At 48.9% G+C, this 21446-nt stretch overlaps 1 protein-coding gene across 1 annotated transcript; it reads left to right on the top strand.

Annotated features, from left to right (window-relative positions):
- Positions 1–4514: 4514 nt before the first annotated feature.
- Positions 4515–19627, top strand: WNT5A (Wnt family member 5A). The gene is made up of 5 exons (XM_041425808.1): positions 4515–5553; positions 8693–8826; positions 9972–10237; positions 14945–15237; positions 16802–19627. The coding sequence occupies exons 1-5, from the start codon at positions 5548–5550 to the stop codon at positions 17258–17260; spliced, it is 1158 nt and encodes a 385-aa protein (XP_041281742.1). The 5' UTR covers positions 4515–5547; the 3' UTR covers positions 17261–19627.
- The last annotated feature ends 1819 nt before the right edge of the window (positions 19628–21446 follow it).

The raw sequence follows: 21446 nt of genomic DNA on the forward strand, positions 1-21446 counted from the left end.
TTTAAGGTCCTAATGGAAACAAAGCAAAGTATTATTCCTCTAAAAGCACTATTCTTTAAGTAAACCAGACTCACTACTTGAAACATTCCAATGACATATGGTGGCAGCAGGGGGATGGCCAAGATGTGGACGGGCAAGGTATGACTGAGATAAAGACCCACACACAGAGACAAAGGTACAAGGTGTGAGCAGGGGGACACGTGCCCCAGAGAGAGGCAGGACAGGAGAGAAAACAGCACATTCTTCTAGGGGTGTCAATTTATCCCTTTGATAGTTACCTTCAACAACCTTACTATGCCAGAGAGCAAATTAAAAAATGTCAGAACCCTCCCACGGCCTCTCTAACTCCAGAGGTCCAGACAGCTTTCCCATGTCCTGCTGGCTGCAGGGGAGTCAGACACCTTCACTGCCATCAGCTCACGGAGCTCAGTGCGCCAGAGCCAGGGCAGGGCACAAGCTGCTGCCCATGGCACCAGCCTTCCAGAACAAAAATCACTGCTGTGGGGCACCAAAACACAGCCTTCCCTGCTCTTCTGAGAGGGCATTTTCTGACCGTCTTCCACCTGGCTGAGCTCACAGCAGTGGAGCCCCATGTTGCAATAAATATTCATCCAGCTGGCATCCTGGTTCAATAGCTTTTAGTTACTTCTGCTTCTTTTTTTTTTAAATTACTTTCTCATCTCTATTTTCCTCCATGACCCAGCACACATGTCTTGTACCTGGGCTGTGGTTTCTGCAGTGGCACTGAGGTTTATTAGACCTCAAAAGAAGGAAATGGAAAGAACCCATGAAAAATGAGTCCACAGCTGTCTTTCTCCCACTGATAATGCAGACAAATTTGGGCTGTTTGCTATGCAGTTCATTACTAGTAATAATAAATTGGTATAGTTATCATCAATGTAAAGTGGTATATTTTTTCTATGGGCTTTACAGGTTTGAAGATTGGTGTATTCACCTGAATTTGTCACACTTCATTACCCTGTAAACTTTCCTCTCTTGCCTGCTGCCTCTTATTTGCATCTCACTGCATCTAAATTATGTCTTCATCTGGTAAAGATGAATGCTAATCTAGACTCTTATTTCTTCCTCTCTAGTGGTTTATTGCTGCTCCCAAATATGCTGGCGTCATGAATTTGGGATTTGAGAGATGGGAAAGGAACAGGGCGGGGGTACATCCATACATGGACACACATCCATACTTTTTTCTTTGTCTTCTAGTCTCTCAACTTGTCAAAGTCTGTTCAGAATTTAGGCAAGCTAGAAATACAGAATTATTGTCTAAAAAGAGAGTTTCCCATGCTGTTCCTTGCCTCTACTGGATGAGGATTAGGAAAATAACACTTATTGCAAGATTTGGCATAAAATTGTCATCTTTGGCATTTCTTTTGTAGTTGAGCCATCTTTTGGATGACAGGGTGGTCTGCAGAAAAAAAGCAACAGCATGTTCTTGGGAAAGAAAGCAGCCTTAGGAAAGTACATATGTGATTTCAAGGCAGTTACATCTAAATCCCTAGGAGTTTAAAGTAAAGTCATCCCTGGAGTAGATGGTCTGGTGGGCAGAGTGCAGGTTACATGTTCAAAGTGATGTGACATCTCTGCTCTGTCAAATGGGCATCAGGGCACGACCCTCACCTAAAGAAGCAGATTCACTGTAATGACACCAAAGCAGCTGCACACGGGCTGCGCCTCCACAATGGTTCAGTGTGAGATGTAATTCCTACACCATACACTCAAATTCCATCATGAGCTAAAAAGACACATAGGAAAACCCTTCCTTTCCTTGAAAGTTCTGTTTCCCAAACGGGTTCTGTTTCCCAACAGTGTTCAACGAGGAACACCCTGCCATTGGCCAGGGTGGAAAGATGTAAATCACACAGCACCACATGTTCCAATGAACACAGGCATGCAAGGTTTTGATGTGACCACTCCTTTGTTAAAATGCATTACCCTGCAGAAAAATGGCAGAAACACATCGAAAAGACCAGAAATTATTTACTTCTGCCCTACAGAGGATTGCACAACTGTAACAGACCTAAGTCTCTAAAATCCTGCAGTGCTGCTTTCTGAGGTTCTGCTGTTTATGCATTCAACGATATCATCACACTTCTTATGACATTACTCTGAGAATTTATTTTTTTTTCCTCCAGAATACTCTTGAAGCCAGACAGATCAACTGTCTGGTTACCTTTAGAGCTCCATCACTAACAAACCTGGAAAACAAAACCTTGGGCAGCATGAATGCCTCTAACATTGTCAATACTTCTCCCTCCTGCCCCCTCTAGCTTCACCCAGCTGTTTTAAATAGTGAGGAGAAATTAAAATTCTTAAAGCCTTGCAGGATGTTTGGATTTGTGCCCTTTATTTCCACTTATATGCGCCATAGCTTGAAAATTTGCCTGTGATTTATAAATTCCCTCTTCAGTTCTCTTTCTAAAGGCAGCGACTAGGAATCCCGGCACAGAAAATGATCTGGTGTCGGCTTCCCCCACTGCCAAGCTGCTGCTCACAGCCCTGCCCGTGTGGATCATCCCGGGCATGGCGTTTTCCTGTGCCCGATGACATTATGCAATTACACGATGATAAACATCGTTCGGGAATACAAACGCGAGAGGTAAACAGCTCGGGGCTTTTTATTAGTTTATTCCAGGCGATCTTTCTTGTTTTACTGCGCAGCTCCTCCCCCTTTTACAGTTTTCTGCTATTCTTTACTAATTCTAGCGATTTGAGAAATGACCTTTAACCTACGCAGTTTGCAGACTCCTAAAGGGGATAATTGAAATGCCACAGTAAACCAAAGGCAATAAAATATTATTTACTAGGCATAAAACTAAGGTTGGTCTTCTTAAAGAAACGAACAGCCCCCTTATTCCTTCCCCCTCCCCGGACCTGGTGGTACACCTAATTTATAAATTCCTCACCAGGCGTCCCGAGGAATGAACAGCAGCCCGGGCAGTGAGGATTCCTAATGGAAAGGCTCTTTGGATATCAGAGAGCACAGAAACCTGCCGGGAGCGATGCTGCGGCCCCGGGCCCCGCCGGGGCGCTCAGGTGTCGCAGAGAGCCGGGCTGATCCGCTGCCCAGCGCGGCCCGAGGGGGCTCCGCGCCGCTCCCGTTCCGCGCCCGCGCTGCGCCGCTCGGCCCCAGCGCCGCGCCCCTCTCGGCGGCCCCTGCAGCGCCGCGACCCCCGGGCGGGCTCGGGGGGGAGCGGGGCCCGCCAGAGCGACGGAGGGGCTGGCTCGGGGGGCGCAGGGCCGAGGGGCAGCCGTGGCTGTCGGGGCCCGGCGGGGGCAGCGGGCCCGTTCGGCCGCCGCCGGTGCCGCCGGAGGCTGCGCTTACCTGACGGGCAGCGCCCCGGCGGGGCGGACGAGCTCTTGGCTCGGCAGCAGGTGGGCAGCGGCAGCGGCTCGGGCCGGCCGGGATGCGACTTGTCCCCCATCGGCCTCCTGAAGGGATTTTGTTTGCACTGGAATGGCTTTGAGGGAGTGAATGCATTTATTGATAGCGGAGCTGTTCTCGCAGCCTGGTTGGATTTCCCAGGGCTGCTTTGATAATGTGCCCCCTCCCCCGCATCCCCTCGTGGACCCGCAGTTGCAGACGGATCCAGGGAAAATACTGCGGAGTTACGGCGTGGCTGGGGGAACGCTCCCATTTCCTGTGCTTGGGTGCACACGGGACGGGAGAGGTGCAATAAAAACCCGAGGGCTGCAGAGCAGGGAAAGAGCTGGGAGGTGCAAAGGGTCCGCGAAGCCTCTCTCCCCTGTAGCTCTCATTGGGTCTCACTTGATTTAATCCAAACAGTTTTGTCAACAACTTGCCAAATTTACAGCGCCAAAAACCCGCTGCAGGAACAGGAACACGAGCCGTCGAGCTCGCTCGGTCCCCGCTTTGGCAGGCGGCACACGCGGCCGCCTCCGCGCCTCGGAGCATGCGACAAGCAGGGCTTGTCACCGAGTCGCCCGGCGGGAATGCTGGGCAGGCGCTCGGCGCGGCCATGTGCGCCGCACATTGTGTGCACATGTGTGCGAGGGGGAGCGCCGCGGGGCCGGCCCGGCAGAGCCCGTGTGTGTATATGGGTGAACATGGGTGTACACGTGCGTATGTGGGTGCACACGGGTTTACATGGGTGTACACGTGCCCCCATCCCGGCCCAGGATGAGCAGCCGGCGGTGCTGGAGGGGCCGCGCACCCCCACACGCACCCCGCCGGCCGGGAAGGGCGCACGGGGCACTGCTTTGCAGGAAGAGTTTGCCCTCACGGGGCTCACCCCGAGCCTGACCAGTGAGAACGGCTCGGTGATGCGGGACCCAGCGCGGCGGCCGGGCCGGGGACACGCACTGCGGGCTCTCGCCGCCCGCCCGGGGCCGCGCGGTCCCGCTCGCTGCCGTGCAGCTTTAAAATCCAGCCCTGTCTGCAATAGGCCGGCCCTGGGCGCATGCGCTGCCGAGAAAGTTTTCCAGCTGCCGTTGGCTCTCTTAACTTTTTTTTTTTCCTTTTCCCTCTTTCGCAGTTTTAAGCAGCGGGGTGAAGAGGAGCGAGGGAGAGACGCGGGGGGAGCGGGGCCGGCTGCAGCGGGCGGGGGCAGAGCCCCACGGAGGAAGGGTCGGCTGCCGCGACGCCGCCTGCCCCGGCTTGCTCTCCCGGCTCCTCTCCCGCGTATCCCGCTCCCCGGCGCTGGGCGCCTCTGGCACCGATGGATTGAGGGAGCCGCAGCTCCTGAAGCCCGGACTGCTCCCCTCCCCCTGCCCCTGCTCGCCTTGCAGGATCAGTCGCCCCGTAAGACAGGCAAACGCGTGCACAGCCCCCCTCCCCCTTCCCGCTTGTGCAGAAACTTCTTTTTCTGTTTGGGCTTTTTCTTCTCAGTGTAAAATGGAGGGAGCCGGCCCCGGGATGGCTCTGCAGCGGCGGACCCCCGGCTCTGCACCGCCCAGCCTTTAAGCAAGTGAAGGGGGGCGGGCAGGAGGGAGCCCTGCACCCGCTCGGCTCCATCGTCCCCCTCTCGCGGGCCGGTCCGCGCCGAGCTGCGGAGGGGGCGGTCGGCGGCCCGAGCGCCGGCGGAGCCGGGTGGGAGCGCGGGGAGCCCCGCGGCGGCACCACCTGGGCTGGTGGGACGGATTGTCGCCCGCGGCGCTTTCGCTGCCGCTTGTGAAGATTTTTATTTGCTTCCGCACAATCACGCCCACGGGCGCTGTGTGCGTGTGTTGGGTTGGCTTTTTTTTTTGGCTTTTTTTTTTTTTGGTTTTTTTTTTTTTTTTGCCTCCTTCTTCTTCTGCTGGTGGAAAGCCCTAATTACTGCGATTGCTGATGGACCTTGGAAAGAAGGCTGCACTGGTGCCCCGCTCCGCAGTCGGACACGCTCGGTTTGCGCCGGACAGGGCGGCCGCTCGCCCGCCGCCCCCCGCCAGCTCCGCGGGCCCCCGCGCTCCCCCGGCCGCGACTCGGGACGATACCGCCCGGCTCCTGCGAGCCAGGATTTTACTTTCGTCTCGCCGTTTCTCCTCCTGCTCCGCTTGGATTACTTGGCTGCTCCCGCTCGGTGATCCCGCGCGATGGAGGTGAGTCCGCGCGGGGCGCGGGGGCTGCGCGCCGCAGGGGCCGCGGGCGCGCAGGGTGGGCTGCGCTCGCCGAGGTGCGGGGCCCCGGCGCGGGGCGGCCTCTCCTCCCCTCCTCGGCTAGCGCCGGGTGCTCGTACGTCTGCGCTCTCACCCACCGCGGAGAGTTCTGCTCCCCACTTGGGAAAAGCTCTTGTATTTTCTGGTTTCCCTTCTTTTCAAATTTCCCCCCGAAGAGAGGCTGCCCGCCGCAGGGACACTTGCTGGGCTCGCTCTGCCCGCCGCGTCCCGGTGCATCTTTCTGGCAGCGGCTCCTAACGCGAGTTTAAAGACATCTTTCCAAACTTCCCAAACTTTCCCGAGGAGGATCGCTATGGAGGAGCCCAACATCGGCGCTAATGGTGGCCTGTACCTTTAAGGAGAACTGGCTGGGGGCCAGCCGAGGACCCGGAGTCAGCCCCCCCCCCCCCCCCCCCCCATTCTCAGTTTCTGGAGATTATCACTCTGCATCTGCAGCGGGTCCCGCCTGGGTCAGCGCGGAGGAGCGCGGCTCCTCGGGGTCCCCTTGGCGTTGCGAGGACTCCATGTTGGAAAGGCTGTTGGCTTTTTGTTGTTTGTTTGTTTTTAATTGTCAATTGTATGGTAAATGGGCTGCGCTCGGAGGGTCACGGGGAGTTCAGCGGGGCCGAGGAGCGAGGCTGTCCCCGGGCGCCGAGGGAAGGACACGATGTGCCTTCACCCCCGGGAAAACAGCCTCTCTGCGCCTCCGGTGGGAAGAGCTGGGCCGGGACCCGAGCAGTGCCTTTCACTGCAAACGTGAGACGTGGTCTGGCTCCTCCAAATGGCTGTGAAGACGCAGCGGGGAGCAGGGGGCGGCCGGGGGGTCCCTGCGGAGCCGCTGCGCCTCCCGCGGTTTACAGCCCCCCGGAGCCGGGCTCTGGATGCCGCCTGCCCGCTGGTAGTGCTCCTAGAAAACCAGATGCCTTCGCAGGCTTTCCAGACACCCCGTGTAAAACAGGATCAGAGGCGATCCCGCGGTGCAGGATCTGTAAAAGCCTCGCTTTTCATCTCGGCAAGGAGCGCGGGCTCCGCATGGGGTGCGTTAAATACCAAAACCCAATCTCCGCGGCCCTGCAAAGCTGAACACGGTGCCTCACACTCCTGATCTCCAGTGCTCCGTGCTGCTGGGCAGTCTGCTTTTTTCTTTTTTTTTTTTTTTTTTTTTTTTTTTTTTACTGTTGGATTTTTTTGGTGTTGTTTCTGGTGGTACCTTGTCAGCTGCTGCGTGCAGAAGGGCCGGGCTCGCCGCGGCCCCGGGCGCAGGTGCCTCCTCCGCCTGGCCGCTCGGCGCAGTGCGCGCAGCGGAGGCGGCGGTGGCAGCGGGGCTGGGGCGCGGAGGTGCCGTCGGAAGGGCAGCGCCGCCGGGCGAGGCCGCCCCCTGTTGGGAGCGGAGCGCCACCGCTCCCCGGGGCGCCGCGGCCGGCCTGGGGGCTCCGGGGCAGCTCGGGGGGCACCGGGCCCTTGCAGCGGCGCAGGGGCCTTTGACCCTGCCGGCCGCGCCTTGCAGCGGGGGCAGCGCTCCGCTCCCGGCGCTGTCCCGGCCCTCCGCGGCCGTCCGGCCTGAGTGCTGGGCCGGGCAACCGCACAGCTGTCCCGTATGGGCACCGGCGTCTCCGACCTACTCTGGGCTCGGGACCTTTCGTGGCGCTCCTTTGTTACTGTCATTACTTCAAGAAGTAGCAAGATGAAAAGAGCCCGGCGCGTTGGGCGCTGTTGGTGTCGCGGCTTGCCCCGCGCACACCGCGCTTTGCCTCGTCCCTCGCTCAGCACGCCCTCGGCGTTCGCACCTTCGCCGGGACTGAGCCCCCGTGGGGCGGGCGGGCTCTTTCTCCTGCAGGAGACCGGCCCCCATTTACCCACCCCAGCATCGGGGACTTGGGCGGGCTCATGTCCCGCGGCAGGGGATGTTTGACCCGCACGGCGCGGGCAGGCTTCGCCCCCGCGCTGCAGCCCCCGAGCAGTGTCGGGGAGCGGCGCATGGGGGTCCCCACCTGCGGCAGCTCCCCCGCGTGTGCCCGGGCAGGTTCCGTGTCCGGCCCCGCTGCCAGCGCTCCGCTCCTCCCGGCCCTTTGCAAACAGAAATAAATTAGAATTAAGAACACCTTCAATTCAACGTTAAGGGCCTTTGGAGAATGAATAGGGAATAGGGAGCCCCCAAGTGTCGAAATGTCCTTTTTTTTTTTTTTTTTTTTTTTTTTTTTTTTTCCCTTCCGAGGGGAGGGGAAATCAACCCCGGGAATGGCTCTAGGGAGAGAGTGAGAGAGTCCCGTGTGAGGACCAGACGGTGATCGCGGGACCTGTCGGGGGAAGCGTTTGACTTCCAAGACGGCATCCCGGTTGTTGCAGGGTCCGGGTCGGGACGCGGAGCTGCTCCTTGTCGCTCCTGGTACCTCCCCGGGCCGGTACCGGTCCTGGGGCTGCCGTCGGGGCAGTCGCCGCGGTGCCAGCGCGGAGCTCGGGGCTGCCTCAGCGATCGCGCAGGGCGGGAGCCCCGAGGCTGTGCCGAGATGTTTTAGGGGACGACGGAGAAGGGCGAGGACCGGCCGCATCATCCCCGGGCGGGAGCCCTCGGGCCCCCCCGAGGAACCGATCCCTCGAGGCACCGGCCCCCCTCCCTGTCGGGCTCGCTTTGCAAACCTGAAGCCGCCTTTAGCCACCCGTGAGCCTTTCGTGTCCCCGGCGCGGGCAGCCATGGGGTAATGCCCGGCCCGCGGGTCGCTGTAGCCCCGGGGCAGCGGGGATGGGTGCCGTGTCCGGAGCGGCTGTTGCGCCTGGTCCGGTGCCGTGCCGTGCCGTGCAGCGGCGGGCGGGGTGCGGGAGCGGCGGGGCCGGGGCAGAGGGACGGGCGGGCGCCCCGGGAAGGCGGTGTCCGCGGGGGGTGGGGGCTGGCGGGGTGGGTTCTGCCCGGTGGAGCGGGAGCTGCGACGTGCCTGTGTCTGGCACCAGAGCCGCGGCGGGGAGAAGGGCCGGCGAGTCAGAGTCAAGTTAAAAGGGGCCCGGAGACTTCCGTTGTTTAAACTTGAATGCTCGAAAATGGTCTGAGAAGCAATAAACAATCTGATCCTTTTTCTCCCCCCTCTAGAAATCCAGTGCAGTATTAATCCACGGAGGTGCTGTGGGGACAGTTGGCAGTACAATGGCTTCTCAGTACCTCGTAGTGGCTCTGGCCGTTTTCTCCTCTTTTACCCAGGTTGTAATAGAAGCCAGCTCTTGGTGGTAAGCATCTCGTATCGACTTGGTTCTGAAAGGGGGTGTCAAGATTTGCTTGCTTCAATGTCTCTGTGCTTCTTCTGTACTTTGTTTCTGCGGGAGTGCGGCCGGAGCGAGGCAGCAGGGGAGAAGCGTGCTGGTTGGAATATGTTGTGTAGAAGGAGCGGGTCTGTCGAGTAAGAATAAATGTGCAACATCTAGTCTTGTAAAACACAGTTTTTAGAATGCTGTCTGGTAGATTCTCTAGGAGTTTTATCATCTTTAAATTACTATAATTGTTTTTTCTTTTAAAAGAGACTTTTCAACTCCCTTACATTAGATGTTTTGCATGTACAAGAGAAAATACTGATTTGCAAGGAAAAACTTAAAGTTTCAGTTTGAAGTTTTCTGTAACCAAAATGTTTACAAATATATTTCGTTACAAAGGAGTACGTTTAAATTCCTGCTTTGGCAAATTATCTGTATGGTGTACAATGTTGAGAGTTCTTGAAATAGGTGTTTCTCTTCTTTTTCCAGTGATGCCTTTTGGTTTAATAGCTACTTTTTAATTGAAATGTATCATGTGAAGAGCACTTTAAGAATTAAGAAAACAAAGTTGATTTTGTTTACAATTAATATACTTGCCTGTATGTTTCTGTGTTGTCATTTGGAAGCAGCTAGACGTAGTCTGTAGCAAGCTTCTAATTTCTGGCTTGCTAAAGGTTTCCCTATTTGTTTATAATAGATCAGATTGAAAAACCCAGACTTAAGTATAAAATATGTGTTAAGATAAATGGGGATTTGGAGAGCTTTTTTCAGTTTTGCTTTATTTATTTTCCTGGCCTTGCAATTGTTTGGAGCTTCTGGTTTTTTTACTGTGTCAATTTAAGCTGGTAAAAGACTGCCTAGATTCAAGTCTTCCAAGTCTGTGTCGTACTTCAGTCTCTAATGTATGGTGATAACCACATGGGTGGAAACTAGTAACTTCTGTCCTGTTGTTAAAACAAAAGTTTCTTATTTAAGTGTGGGGTTTTTCCTCACTTGTTAACAAAAGCAGTTGTATACTCACATATAAGATACAGTTCTGTCTGGGATTTATAGATTTTTTTTAAAAATTGCTTTATTTTATTTTGAAGTCTTCTGTTTATTAATGCAAATCTTTCTTTGTGCAGGTCCTTAGGGATGAACCCCATGAACCCCATGAACCCTGTTCAGATGTCAGAGGTGTATATTATAGGAGCCCAGCCACTATGTAGCCAGCTAGCAGGGCTTTCCCAAGGACAGAAGAAACTCTGCCAGTTGTATCAGGACCATATGCAGTTCATTGGAGAGGGTGCAAAGACGGGCATTAAGGAGTGCCAGTATCAATTCAGACATAGAAGATGGAATTGCAGCACTGTGGACAACAACTCTGTTTTTGGCAGAGTCATGCAGATAGGTAGGAAGCAACGTCTTTATGATTAAACTCTTGTCTAAGGATATGTATGGCACACACTGTTCTGCACTTGAATCTCTTGCCAGGTTCTTACTGAGTACTGTATACAATCAAGTGTTTCTAAAAGTTGGCAAAGGAGCTGGATTATTTTTAGCTGGAGGTGATTTCCCACCACTGTCCAGCCATATGTCTTGGAAAACAAAGCAGGAATATATATTTGCATATGGGAATAGGGGAGAAAGGAAAATGAGGCCCTGAAATCTCTTTTTTAGAAAACCTGAGACAAAATGAAGGCAACCTACAAGAATTAAAGCCAGCAGCGTCTTATAAAATTAAAGATGTCCATGTCTAGTTCCAAAGTTAGCAGCTGGATAATAAATCGCGCTTGGTCCAGAGGTTAACTGAAAATTGCTGCTCTGTCGATTAGTGTTTATAGGCAATTCCTCCTTGCTTATTTCCAGATACAGTATTTTTTTCTCTCTTTTTAAGGAAAACAGATTTATTTTTAAATTGCTGTAGCAGGGTAATTTTCATGAGATCAGTTCTATCATGGTAAAATGTGTGATTGTCCTTGTAACTGACTTTTGATGGAATCACGTTGCTGGTGAGAGACAGATTCTTGTTTAACATCTTATCACAGTTTGGTGGATACCCAACCCTTCCCCTATCAGATCCTCTTTGAAATGGCCTTCTCCAGTGCTCATGTGCTGCCTGCCTTTCTTGGCACTTAAGGACCTCATAGTATTTTAAAGTCCTTGGCAAAATTTTAACCAATGCTGTCGAACGGGGTCCATGTGAAACCTTCCTCTGACTTTCTCAAGGCAGATTGCTGATTTTGTGTAATCAACTGAAAAATGCCTACTTTTCTGAGTGACACTTGTGATCTTTTAAGTAGTGAACAGTACACTGGAAACACAGCACTGCCTTTTAGTTGGGGCTGTAAAGCAAAGCTTTTATGGCAGTGTTTTTCTGTCCTGCTTTAGAAAAAGAAAAAGTTTTAAAGTTGGTCTCAGTCTGGGTTTGTCTGTAAATGGGCTGAGTCCAGTTAAAGTTGAAGGAATGCATCAATTCACATTTGGTCTCAGTTTTTGTTAAAAGAAGTTTTTATTTAGATATTGTCAGACAAATCTATTGCATGTAAGTACTGAATTGGAACATTTGATTTTAGATAAACAACCTTCCCCAGGCTTTTTAAAGCACAGTATTAACCCTCCATAGTGTTTGGTTTTTTTCTTTACCTTACCCAAGCAAAAGTGTAAAAACATGAAAGCAAGCTTCTTCTGTACACCTCTCTGTTCTAGTAATCTAAAAAATGTCAGAAAATTAATCTGTTTAAAATTTAAGCCTTCATCCTTCAGCCCTTATTTATTATCCAAGCAAGTGAAAATTAGCTCAGGGGGACTGTTGGTGTGAAGGAGTGTACAGGATGGGGCCCGTGATTTGTGGTGTCTGTCTCTGGAGTTGATATTTCTGCCCTCCCCAAGTATGACAGGTCTCTTTAAAGGTGGTTCCTTCCAAGTGAAATAACTTTGCCGCACCCTTTTGCTGGATATGACTGTATTAGCTGATGTCTACACAGCAATTCATCATGTAATTAAGCCACTTACTCTAATTGCAGATGGAAGCAAGGTTAATAGCCATATTCAGGAGTTAGGGCATGAAGAGTGTATTCAGTGAGAGCAAGGAAGGAGCTGTAGCAGTTGTAGTATTTCACGCTGACCCTCAGTAATGACCAGTTGGTGTTCCTCTGTGTGGAGGGAAAAGTGGACACTTTCAGAGCCTGATTCCATTGACTTCAGCCTGCCATGCCCTGAGTGCTGGGCTGTCAGATAGCCCTTGTTCCCAGCAGTGCAGGGTGCAGGCTCTGAGTGCACATTGTTTGGCAGATTTTGCCACGTGCCCTTGGTTGCGCCCCAGAGAGTTCCCGGGCACGGCACTGCCCGCCGGCACAGCCACGGCCCCGTGTGTCAATGGACAGTCTTTCTTCCAGGATTTACCCTGCAGTTAGCTAAAGCTGTACAAATAAACCTGCCCTTGGGTTTGGAAACTTGCTCTGTGGCTTATTGAACTGTAAAATTTTAGGGCCTGTGTTCTGCACTGCTCTCCTTGGGTGCTGGTTCCCGGGTCAGGCCACGGTGCTCGCTGCCATCTCCTGGCTTTGTGGCCAGCCCTGGGCAGGCTGCACATGGGCTTTGCACACACAGCTAAGTGCTAACAGGAGACAAAATCACTGGATCCTCCCCCTACAGCTCCGTGTGGTTGGGGTCCAGCTTATTCTGCCTCCAGACTGATGTTGAATGCTTTTAAAATGCAAGACAAAGAACATTTTGTATCTTATGTTCAGGTATTAAAAAAAACCAACATTCTGTTCTTGCAGACTTATTCAGACCAAGTGTAAAGCTCAGCGCCTTGCTCTGTGGGTGGCTTCCTACAGTGTGTGTATATTGAACAGTTCCATTTCTATGTTTTATATATATGGGAGAGAGGGGACTCGAACGTGTTTGGAATGTGTGTTTGCTTGCCATGGCTACAACAGAGAGAAATCCTGGACTGTGGGAAAAGACAGATATGTTTGACAGTGAAGGAAAGCACAGTTGTGCCTAAAGACTGAAAAAAGAAGGAAAAAAAAGAAAACTCAGAGTAACTCATCCGTGTGGAGCCATCACTCTTAATGTGTTCCTGGGGTCGATGACTTGAGGCAGTGTTGGCTTGAAGTGTGCTTCAGCAGCTGATGCTATTTTATAATTTGCCTAAATGCTCAAGGAGGGAACTTGCAGGGCAACTCTCCTTCCTGTACCCAAGCCTTTCCTTTTCCTTCCCACTGAGAGTAAGTTCTTTAAAGTTTGTTCCAGGTTAATAATGAAAACTAGTCAAAAATAGTCAGCTTTACGAGTTTAAATCCCGCAGTAAGTGGCAGAGTTAACCATGTGAAAGCATGAGTTAACTAAACATGCAAAAGAAGAAAAATGGAATGGAAGAGGCGAGTCCTGTGGTCCGAAGCAGACCAAGTTTCTTTCCTCTCAGTATAGTGGAAATTTTGCTTAAGGAATTAATCCAAAAATGTGTGTTACAGAGCAAACGGGAACATTAAAATCTGTATGAGGTTCCCCCTGCTATAGTTTGCAGTAGATGCAAGGCTTAAGTCACCACATAAAGCCAATGTTTTTTTAACTGAAAATGCTACTCCTGTAACCCTTTATACCCACAATTCATGTAGATACTTCCAAGAGCAGGTGTCTGTGAGTATAGACTATTGTAAGGTGGCAAAGTGCTTCTGATCTTCCTTAAGTCTCTTCTTTCCTAACATAAGATTTCTGATTTTTCCCATTTAAACCCAGCATCTATTACTAAAATTAATCCAGGGGATGACAGCTGTTGTATTAACATAGCTGCTCTGATCTTGGTGTCATCTTGATGTTAAGTATGAACCAGACTTCAAATTATTTATGTTTCAGAAGTGCTTGAAAGCTCCTATTAGATTTGACCTGTCATGATACATCTTGTACAAAGAGATTTTGCCTAAAATGTTGCTGTCTAAATATATGTGACTTGCCCAAAACACAGCCTCTTAACATCCTAGTTTTTCAAAGGCCAATGATGTTCCCTAAGTAAAATCACGTAAAACCAAGACTAAAACCTAGCTTGATCTATTGATTAGACTAAAGGTTAGGAATAAAACTTAAATCATATAAACAGAAAAAAAAATATTTAGTCTATTCTTAGTCATTCCAAGAATCTTTCTTGGAAACGACCCATTGGGATGCTGTCTCTTAAGGAGAAAAACAAACTTCAAGTGTTGCTCTCTGGTGCAAGTTTTGTGTTTGTTTATCTGCAAGCTTTGCTAGTTGTACTCAGAACTTGTGGCACCCTTGGAAAAGTGATTGGGGAAGTCAGAAACTTAAATGAGGTGGGATCTGATACTGTCAATAGGATGGTATGTGGCCATGTCTTACATTATGGGTATTGTAAGTTTTTCTTAATGAAAGCTGGAAACTTGAGGTTTTCCATTTCCATTTAAGGGCACCAGATGCAGGAGAAAACCTTCAAGGCCACCTCGTGCCAAGGGTTTTTTCTTCCCTGTAATTTGTAAAAATGATTGTCCATGGGCTCCCTTGCCATATTCACAAGAGCTGAAGTGGTGGATAATAACCAGCACAGGTTGTTGTTAGTTTTAAATAGTCTCCTTCAGAAGTGTCTGGCTAATGTGTAGGGTGAAAAGTTGTGTGTTATTCTGCTGCGTGTTTCTTTTGATACTAGGAGACTTCATAAATTGCTTGAACTTTAAATAAATTGGAATAAGTGGGTGAAGTGCATCAATCACATTTGAGAGGTAGTAATTTAAGAACCAGACTTTTAAAAGTTGTATTTAACATCTCTTTCTTCTGAAGGACAGGGAGCCTGTTACCCTTCCCTCCCCTCACATGCAGGCATGGCTGCTTTGGCCCCGCTGGCCTCATGGCTCTTTCGCACCTCCACTCTGCACTTTCATCCAGGCGTTCACCAGCGTGAAAGAGAAGTGATTTCTGCTCTTGACAAACCATGTGTGCTCACATGGCTTGGGCTGGCTTGGTTCTTGCAGAGTGAGGATGTTTTGGGCAGCGTGGTTCAGGGTTACTCTCCCTTTTACCGTGCAAGTGAGCTTGGTGGCTCTGGAGAGCCTTTGGCTGGGAGTGGTGTCTGTCCCCTAACCCCGCTTGTGTCTCCGTGCAGGCAGCCGGGAGACGGCGTTCACCTACGCGGTGAGCGCGGCCGGCGTGGTCAACGCCATGAGCCGCGCCTGCCGGGAGGGCGAGCTGTCCTCCTGCGGCTGCAGCCGCGCCGCGCGGCCCAAGGACCTGCCCCGGGACTGGCTGTGGGGCGGCTGCGGGGACAACATCGAGTACGGATATCGCTTCGCCAAGGAGTTTGTGGACGCGCGCGAGCGCGAGCGAGTTTACCAGAGAGGCTCCTACGAGAGCGCCCGCATCATGATGAACCTGCACAACAACGAGGCCGGCAGAAGAGTGAGTGTCTGCAGCACAGGGTGTCCCTCCATGCGCCTCCTCATCCCTTCTTTTTGGGAAAAACGTGGTTCAGCAGGGCACAGAGCAGCCACCGTGGCTTGTCTTTGTTTTGACGCACAAAACGAGAAAACGGCAAACACGGGGTGTGGGTGGGTGGGGAGCGCATGAGTTGGTGTTGCTTTTGGTTGTCTGACAGTCCTGTTGCTTTTCTCATGGGGGAGGCTGGGACCAAAGCGTCTTGTGTTTCCCTCTGTATTGTTTCATGAAAAGTGCCCTGCTCACTGTTGATTCTCTGTAGAACAGAATTTTATTAGTTGGTATTTCCAACCAGGACAGTGTGGGTTGGAAGGAAGAGGGGTGTGCTGGGCTTCCCAGGCTGGAATTGTGCCATAAGATTGTTCTGAGTTTTTTTTTCTTTTCCTGGTTTAAGAGTATGTGAAAAACTTCTCTATGCTATTAGAAAACATGGTCTTCTGTGGTTGAACATGTCTTCATGGTTTCTTTAATCTCAAAAATGCTTTAAATGAATGGGTGTAAACTTTTTTTAATAGTCTGAATATGAAGAGCCAAAATCATTATTTTCCTAGAGCTTGAAGTGCCAACAATAGTCAGCTGAGACTTTGCACTTGTGTTCTAAGCTGAAGAAGGATAAAAGATAATTGAAAATTAATAGTATTTAAATGTAAGAGGAGGGTGTCTGAGAGCAATGGACAGGCCAATTACTATTAGCAAGAAGAAAAATGACACTTTCACAGTTGCTTACGGAGACTTGAGGAGTTTTTTCCTTCCTCAGCCTCATCTGTGCAGTGCCATTTGGCAGTGTTAAGACTCTGTAACTGCTGGGTGGAAGCTGTCTACAGTATCATCTAATGTGTCAGACCCCAGGATTTTTGGGGCAGTGTCAACACTGACTCTTATTTTATTTGTACAGGGCAAATGACTGAGGTTTTCCTGCCAAAGCTTTGTAAAGAGGATATTGCTGTGTAGCTCTGACTCCCACCCATAGGTGTTTGGGGGTTTCTTCTTGGATGAAGTCTCTCTTCCAGAGCACTGTTTGGGATAGGAGGAGGATGCCGAGCCAAGAGTAGACAATCAACTGCAGCTGAGCCAGGAGCAAGAAGAATCTTAGCTCTTTCCCTAATTGCAGCCTCAAGCAGAGATCAATAGGGAGAGTAACTCAGATAGAAAATAGGGAGATATTTTACATTTCTCAATGAAACAGCGAAATCCTTTGCTGGCGTGAGAGCGAATTCCTAAAATTTGAGTGCAGCCTGAGTGATGCTGCTGTCTGGGCCGTGTGTGCTGTTGTGGCTGTCTCTGTTGTGGGGAGAGGCTGGTGAGACTCTCCTCTCCTCCTCCTCCTCCTGGCTCTTTGGGGTGCTGGGGGTGCATGGGTTGTCAGCTGACTCATCCTTCCCACTGAATAGGAGGCGGGGAGAGGATGCTAAGGTGAATACTGTGGAGGGGCCAGTGGGAATATGACAGAGGGCAGTAGGTGAGGGGTATAAATGCTCTCACAGCTGTGCTAGTCTTTGATCGTGGCTCGCTCTTCTCTCCCCTGCAGACAGTGTACAACCTGGCTGATGTGGCCTGTAAGTGCCACGGCGTCTCCGGCTCCTGCAGCCTGAAGACCTGCTGGCTGCAGCTCGCCGATTTCCGCAAGGTGGGCGATGCCCTCAAGGAGAAATACGACAGCGCCGCCGCCATGAAGCTCAACAGCCGGGGGAAGCTGGTGCAGGTGAACAGCCGCTTCAACGCCCCCACCATCCACGACCTGGTGTACATCGACCCCAGCCCCGACTACTGCGTGCGCAACGAGAGCACCGGCTCCCTGGGCACCCAGGGCCGCCTGTGCAATAAGACCTCGGAGGGCATGGACGGCTGTGAACTCATGTGCTGCGGCCGGGGCTACGACCAGTTCAAGACGGTGCAGCGAGAGCGCTGCCACTGCAAGTTCCACTGGTGCTGCTACGTGAAATGCAAGTTGTGCACAGAGATCGTGGACCAGTTTGTGTGCAAATAGGGCACGGACGAGGTGGGAGGAACTGCAGCCGCCTGCCAGCAAGGGGTGCGGGCCCCTCTCCCTTTCTGCAGGACTATCTCCACTTTATTTATAGAGTCCAAGGAGTTTTCGTCTTCTTTTAAGAAAATAAAAAATTAAAAAAAAAAAAAGGAAATAAAAAAAAGGGCGGGGAAGGAAAAAAAAAAGAAAGAAAAAAGAAAAATATAAAGGTTGCAAAGAGAAGTGCCTGGAAACCCTCTCTGCGTCCATCCCAGAACTGTGTGAGGCTTATATTTTTGGCAATAATGGGGGAGAATCTGAGAATATTTATTTTACAAAGTTAAAAAAAAAAATTGACTTTTCTTACAAACAATAGAGTAGTTTGAGGGGAAAAGCTGACATATCCTAATTTAGATCCATGGAACGTAATACACGTGCAGTAGACAGAGCAACCACGTAATGTGCTTGGGATGTTAGAACCATCCTTATGGATGTGAGGAACACACATACCTGTCCATGACTTTTAGGTTCAGACACTAGAAGTTCCTAGAATAGGGTGTATAAAGCTGTTCAGTGCTTGTAGGGCTCTGTAAATAAGGGGTATGTTCATCACAAGGTGCGGTGTCGGTTGCCCGCCAAGGGTCACCGGAGGGCAAAGAGCAAAGGATCAGAAAGGCTTCAACTGCGCTATCCCTGAGTCACCAGGGCTGGTTCCAGAACCGAGCAAGACAGGAAAAAAAAACAAACAAGAAAAAACAGAAAAAAAAATCTGTCTTGGTGAATAATAAAGATGTTCTTCAAGGCAGAGCTTGGCCTCATCAGCTAATTGTGCCGTTTGGGTGTCTCATGTGCCGGAGCAGCCCAGGGCAGGCTGCCTGGAGCATTGGAGCTGGGCAATGCTTACTAACAGCTTTGCTTTCCCAGCCTGGAAAGCCCATGGAAAGGAGAGTTCCCCAAATTTGAAAATGCCTTAAAATGGTGTAATAGCTGGCTGTCTTTCAAAACACAGCTTGACAAATAACTCCTCTAATTTTATGTGAGAAAATAAATCATTAGATATCCGCTCTTGGAATGACTGATTTTTATTTTTTTCGCAGATTTTGGGAACGCTTTCACTCAAGGAGACAGTAGTTTCATATTTTAATAACATTAACTGACTATTATAGTTCAATGAAACGTTGCAGCAATACCAAATTTATCATCCTATGTCTTTAATACACATGCTTTAGATAATATACTGCAGATATACACTACAACTGTTCAGACTATACTCGAGCAGTTACATATATATGGGAGAACTGTGGTCTCTGGTGTCTGATACTTCAGAGCTTTTTGTACATATATATTTTAATGATTTAGAAAAAAATAAAACGTCTAAATTAAAGGGGCAGTTCATCCCTTATTTTTCAGATCTCTTCAGGTGTTTAGATTGGTTCTAAGCTTTTGGTGGGTTTTTACTGTTAATTATTATTTTTTAAAGAACTTTTAATATTCAGAAGTTTTGAGGATAATCACAAAGAAGTAAGCCTCTTCCCAATTTCAGGACTTCCTTGGGTGGTTGGTAGAGGCAGCACCCTGCACTTGAATTGATACCAGTCTGGAGATCACTTCTATTCCACTCTCACGTTAAGGGCATTATTGATTATTGCTGAAAGAGACACCTTCCAACTCCAAAATGTGCTGCATTCGGCCCTTGCTTTTCAGTTTTTGAACAGAGAATTGTTATTTGTCAAACAATATGTGTTCCCTCTGTGCTGTGTAGTTACACAGGATTTCATCTTTGATTCAGATGCCACTTTCCAACTCAGTCCCATCCTACAAGTTAAAGAAAATGGTTTTGCAGATACCAAGTGAGGAAAACCTTTCACTTTAGCCTAGTTGTACTAAAGCCTTGACTTTTCACAAGCCTTTAAGCTGTATCATTAAATTCATCTTGATCATTTATCAGCTTCTTAATGGCGCTTTATTGCTCTTAATTTATTGTACAAGGACATATTTACCCCTCATCTTCAGATGTTTGCAAAGAATATCTTTAAAGTAAGAGAAATAAATAAAGCACTAATTCATTGAATATGTCACTTTGGTTTTTATTGTACAAAAACCATGATCTTTTTTTTTTCATTTGCTGAATCACCTCATGTTCCTTTTTAGTGACTTCTGTCTGAGCAGAATTGAATCTCATGATCCTAGCTATTAAACCCTATTTAATGTAAAATATTTTACCTGTCATTCAGATATGTAAATCTTCTATGTCCTTTCCTCTGTTCTGTACATTTAATGTACATATTTCTGTCTTGTGTGATTTGTATATTTCACTGGTTAAAAAAAAAGAAAGGATTATGCCATAATTGAAGATAGACTATAAAAATAAAACTTTGGTTGTATATTGGGAAGTGGTTTTAATTATCTTTCAGAGGAGGGTTTGTTAAGACAATGAGCAGAGTTGATTTTTAAATTTATTACATGGTAAAACAGGGAAGTGTTTGTTGGCCAAACATACAAAGTACATTTTGAAGTTTTATTTCAATATTAAGAAGACTTACAGATAGAAGGGGAAGACTTCTTAAGTAGAAGGGGAAAAACTCAAAACCAAAAAAACACACCAAAAATCCACTCAGAAACTGTGACTCTGAGCTAGGCAGCATTTTAGAGATGGCCAGCTACTAAATTGCCAGTGGACAGGGACCTGGTTTGTTCCTTGCGTGCTTACAGCCCTGAAATCAGGGCTGCTTTCAGGGGTTTTGGGTGGCTGCCTTCAGTATTGGCAGCGAGGGCAGCAGGATCCTGGGTGAGCAAGGTTTCCGAGAGGAAAAGCCCTCGGCGCAGGTTTGTGTGCGCTGGGTGCGGGGGTGGCTCCCCCACATCGCTCTGACCGCCCTGGCGGGAGCTGCGAGGTGTGAGCTCACCAGAAACTAAGAACAAGGGAAGGGAAGAATCCTTAAAAAAACCCAGGAAGGCAAAGTGCAACGAAGGAGGAATGAAGTATTCGTATAAAGGAGGTAAAGCAGAAAACAAAAAACTAATATGAACCCCAAGCTTTCTGTTTTGCCACTGGCTTGTCTTTGAACTGATTTCTTAAATCATGACTGTTTTTTTTCTGCTATAGGTAACTTGATGAATTAGTGGCCTTTCTTTACCTCTCTTCTCCTCCTCCTTTTTTCTTTTTCTTTTTTAATTTTTTTTTTTTTTTCTCAAGGATAACCTTCTAACATATCGAAACTCTTTCTGGCTGCCAAGAATGTATTATCCCACAAACCAGTAGACCAACATCATGTGTTTAAAATAGCGATTCTGGGCAAATGCAACGTTCTGTGGTCCTATTACTGACATCTGGTTCAGTTTTCCTCCACTTGTATATTGACCAGTATTCTTTATTGCAAAAACACAGCCCCTATTTAGGAAAGTCAGCATTTTTTTTTGACTGGATTGTATTCAAGCTCTTCCCAATAAGAGAAAAGTACCAAAAAACTTCTTTATTGCCAGCAGTAAATAATCTGTATTCAAAACAGTCATTATGGGCTCAGATACAAGAGAGTTGTTTTTAATTTGCACCAAATTTATCTGTTAAATTTTGTTAAAAATGTTGTTTCAGAATTTTGGGATTTTAGTAATAACTTCAAATGTTTGTGTTTGGTTACGTCTTTGCAACACTGAGATCCACTTTGTTTTTGCAAAATACCAAATCCCTCAGGTGTTACCAGGCAGTGTTACCAGGAAATCCCTCAGTGTTACCAGTTGTTGTCTCTTATCTTGCACCAGAGATAAGGGACCTGAAGAAGAGAATGGCAGCTTCAAGTCAGGCACTGCATGCAGGATGCAAGCTAAAATCCTTCCTTTCTGAAGGATTGGTTTGATAGAATGATCTTAGAAAGATGATACAAAACTTGTAGGAATTGGTACGGAAGCTGACAGAAAGACTGCTTTCCTTTGGATAAGACCTTTTGAGGAATAATATCTAAACCATTAGGATGTTCATTGTAAAAGCGTGGTTTTGGTGAATCAGGAAAAATGTCTAGATTTTTCTTGTGGACTATATGCCAGAGGAAACCAAGAACAATGAGGAAAAATGGAGCTCTCAAAAATATAGGTAAGTGTATTAATGTAAAGCTTATGTATGTACTTGCTGACTGTGGTAGTCTTAAAACTGTTTATCTATTATTGAAGTCAGTTTGGAAGGCAGGCCAGATCTGTTCTTTTGCTTTTTAAA

This window comes from Onychostruthus taczanowskii, unplaced genomic scaffold (genome assembly GCF_017590055.1).
Source record: "Onychostruthus taczanowskii isolate IOZ18803 unplaced genomic scaffold, ASM1759005v1 scaffold9, whole genome shotgun sequence".
In the NCBI taxonomy this organism is placed as follows: domain Eukaryota; kingdom Metazoa; phylum Chordata; class Aves; order Passeriformes; family Passeridae; genus Onychostruthus; species Onychostruthus taczanowskii.

What these genes read in the sequence shown, in the direction of transcription:
- WNT5A (XM_041425808.1), top strand. An exon ending in TGGCAGAGTCATGCAGATAG is followed by an intron (nt 10,238 to 14,944) that starts GTAGGAAGCAAC and finishes GTCTCCGTGCAG; the next exon opens with GCAGCCGGGAGACGGCGTTC. An exon ending in ACAACGAGGCCGGCAGAAGA is followed by an intron (nt 15,238 to 16,801) that starts GTGAGTGTCTGC and finishes TCTCCCCTGCAG; the next exon opens with ACAGTGTACAACCTGGCTGA.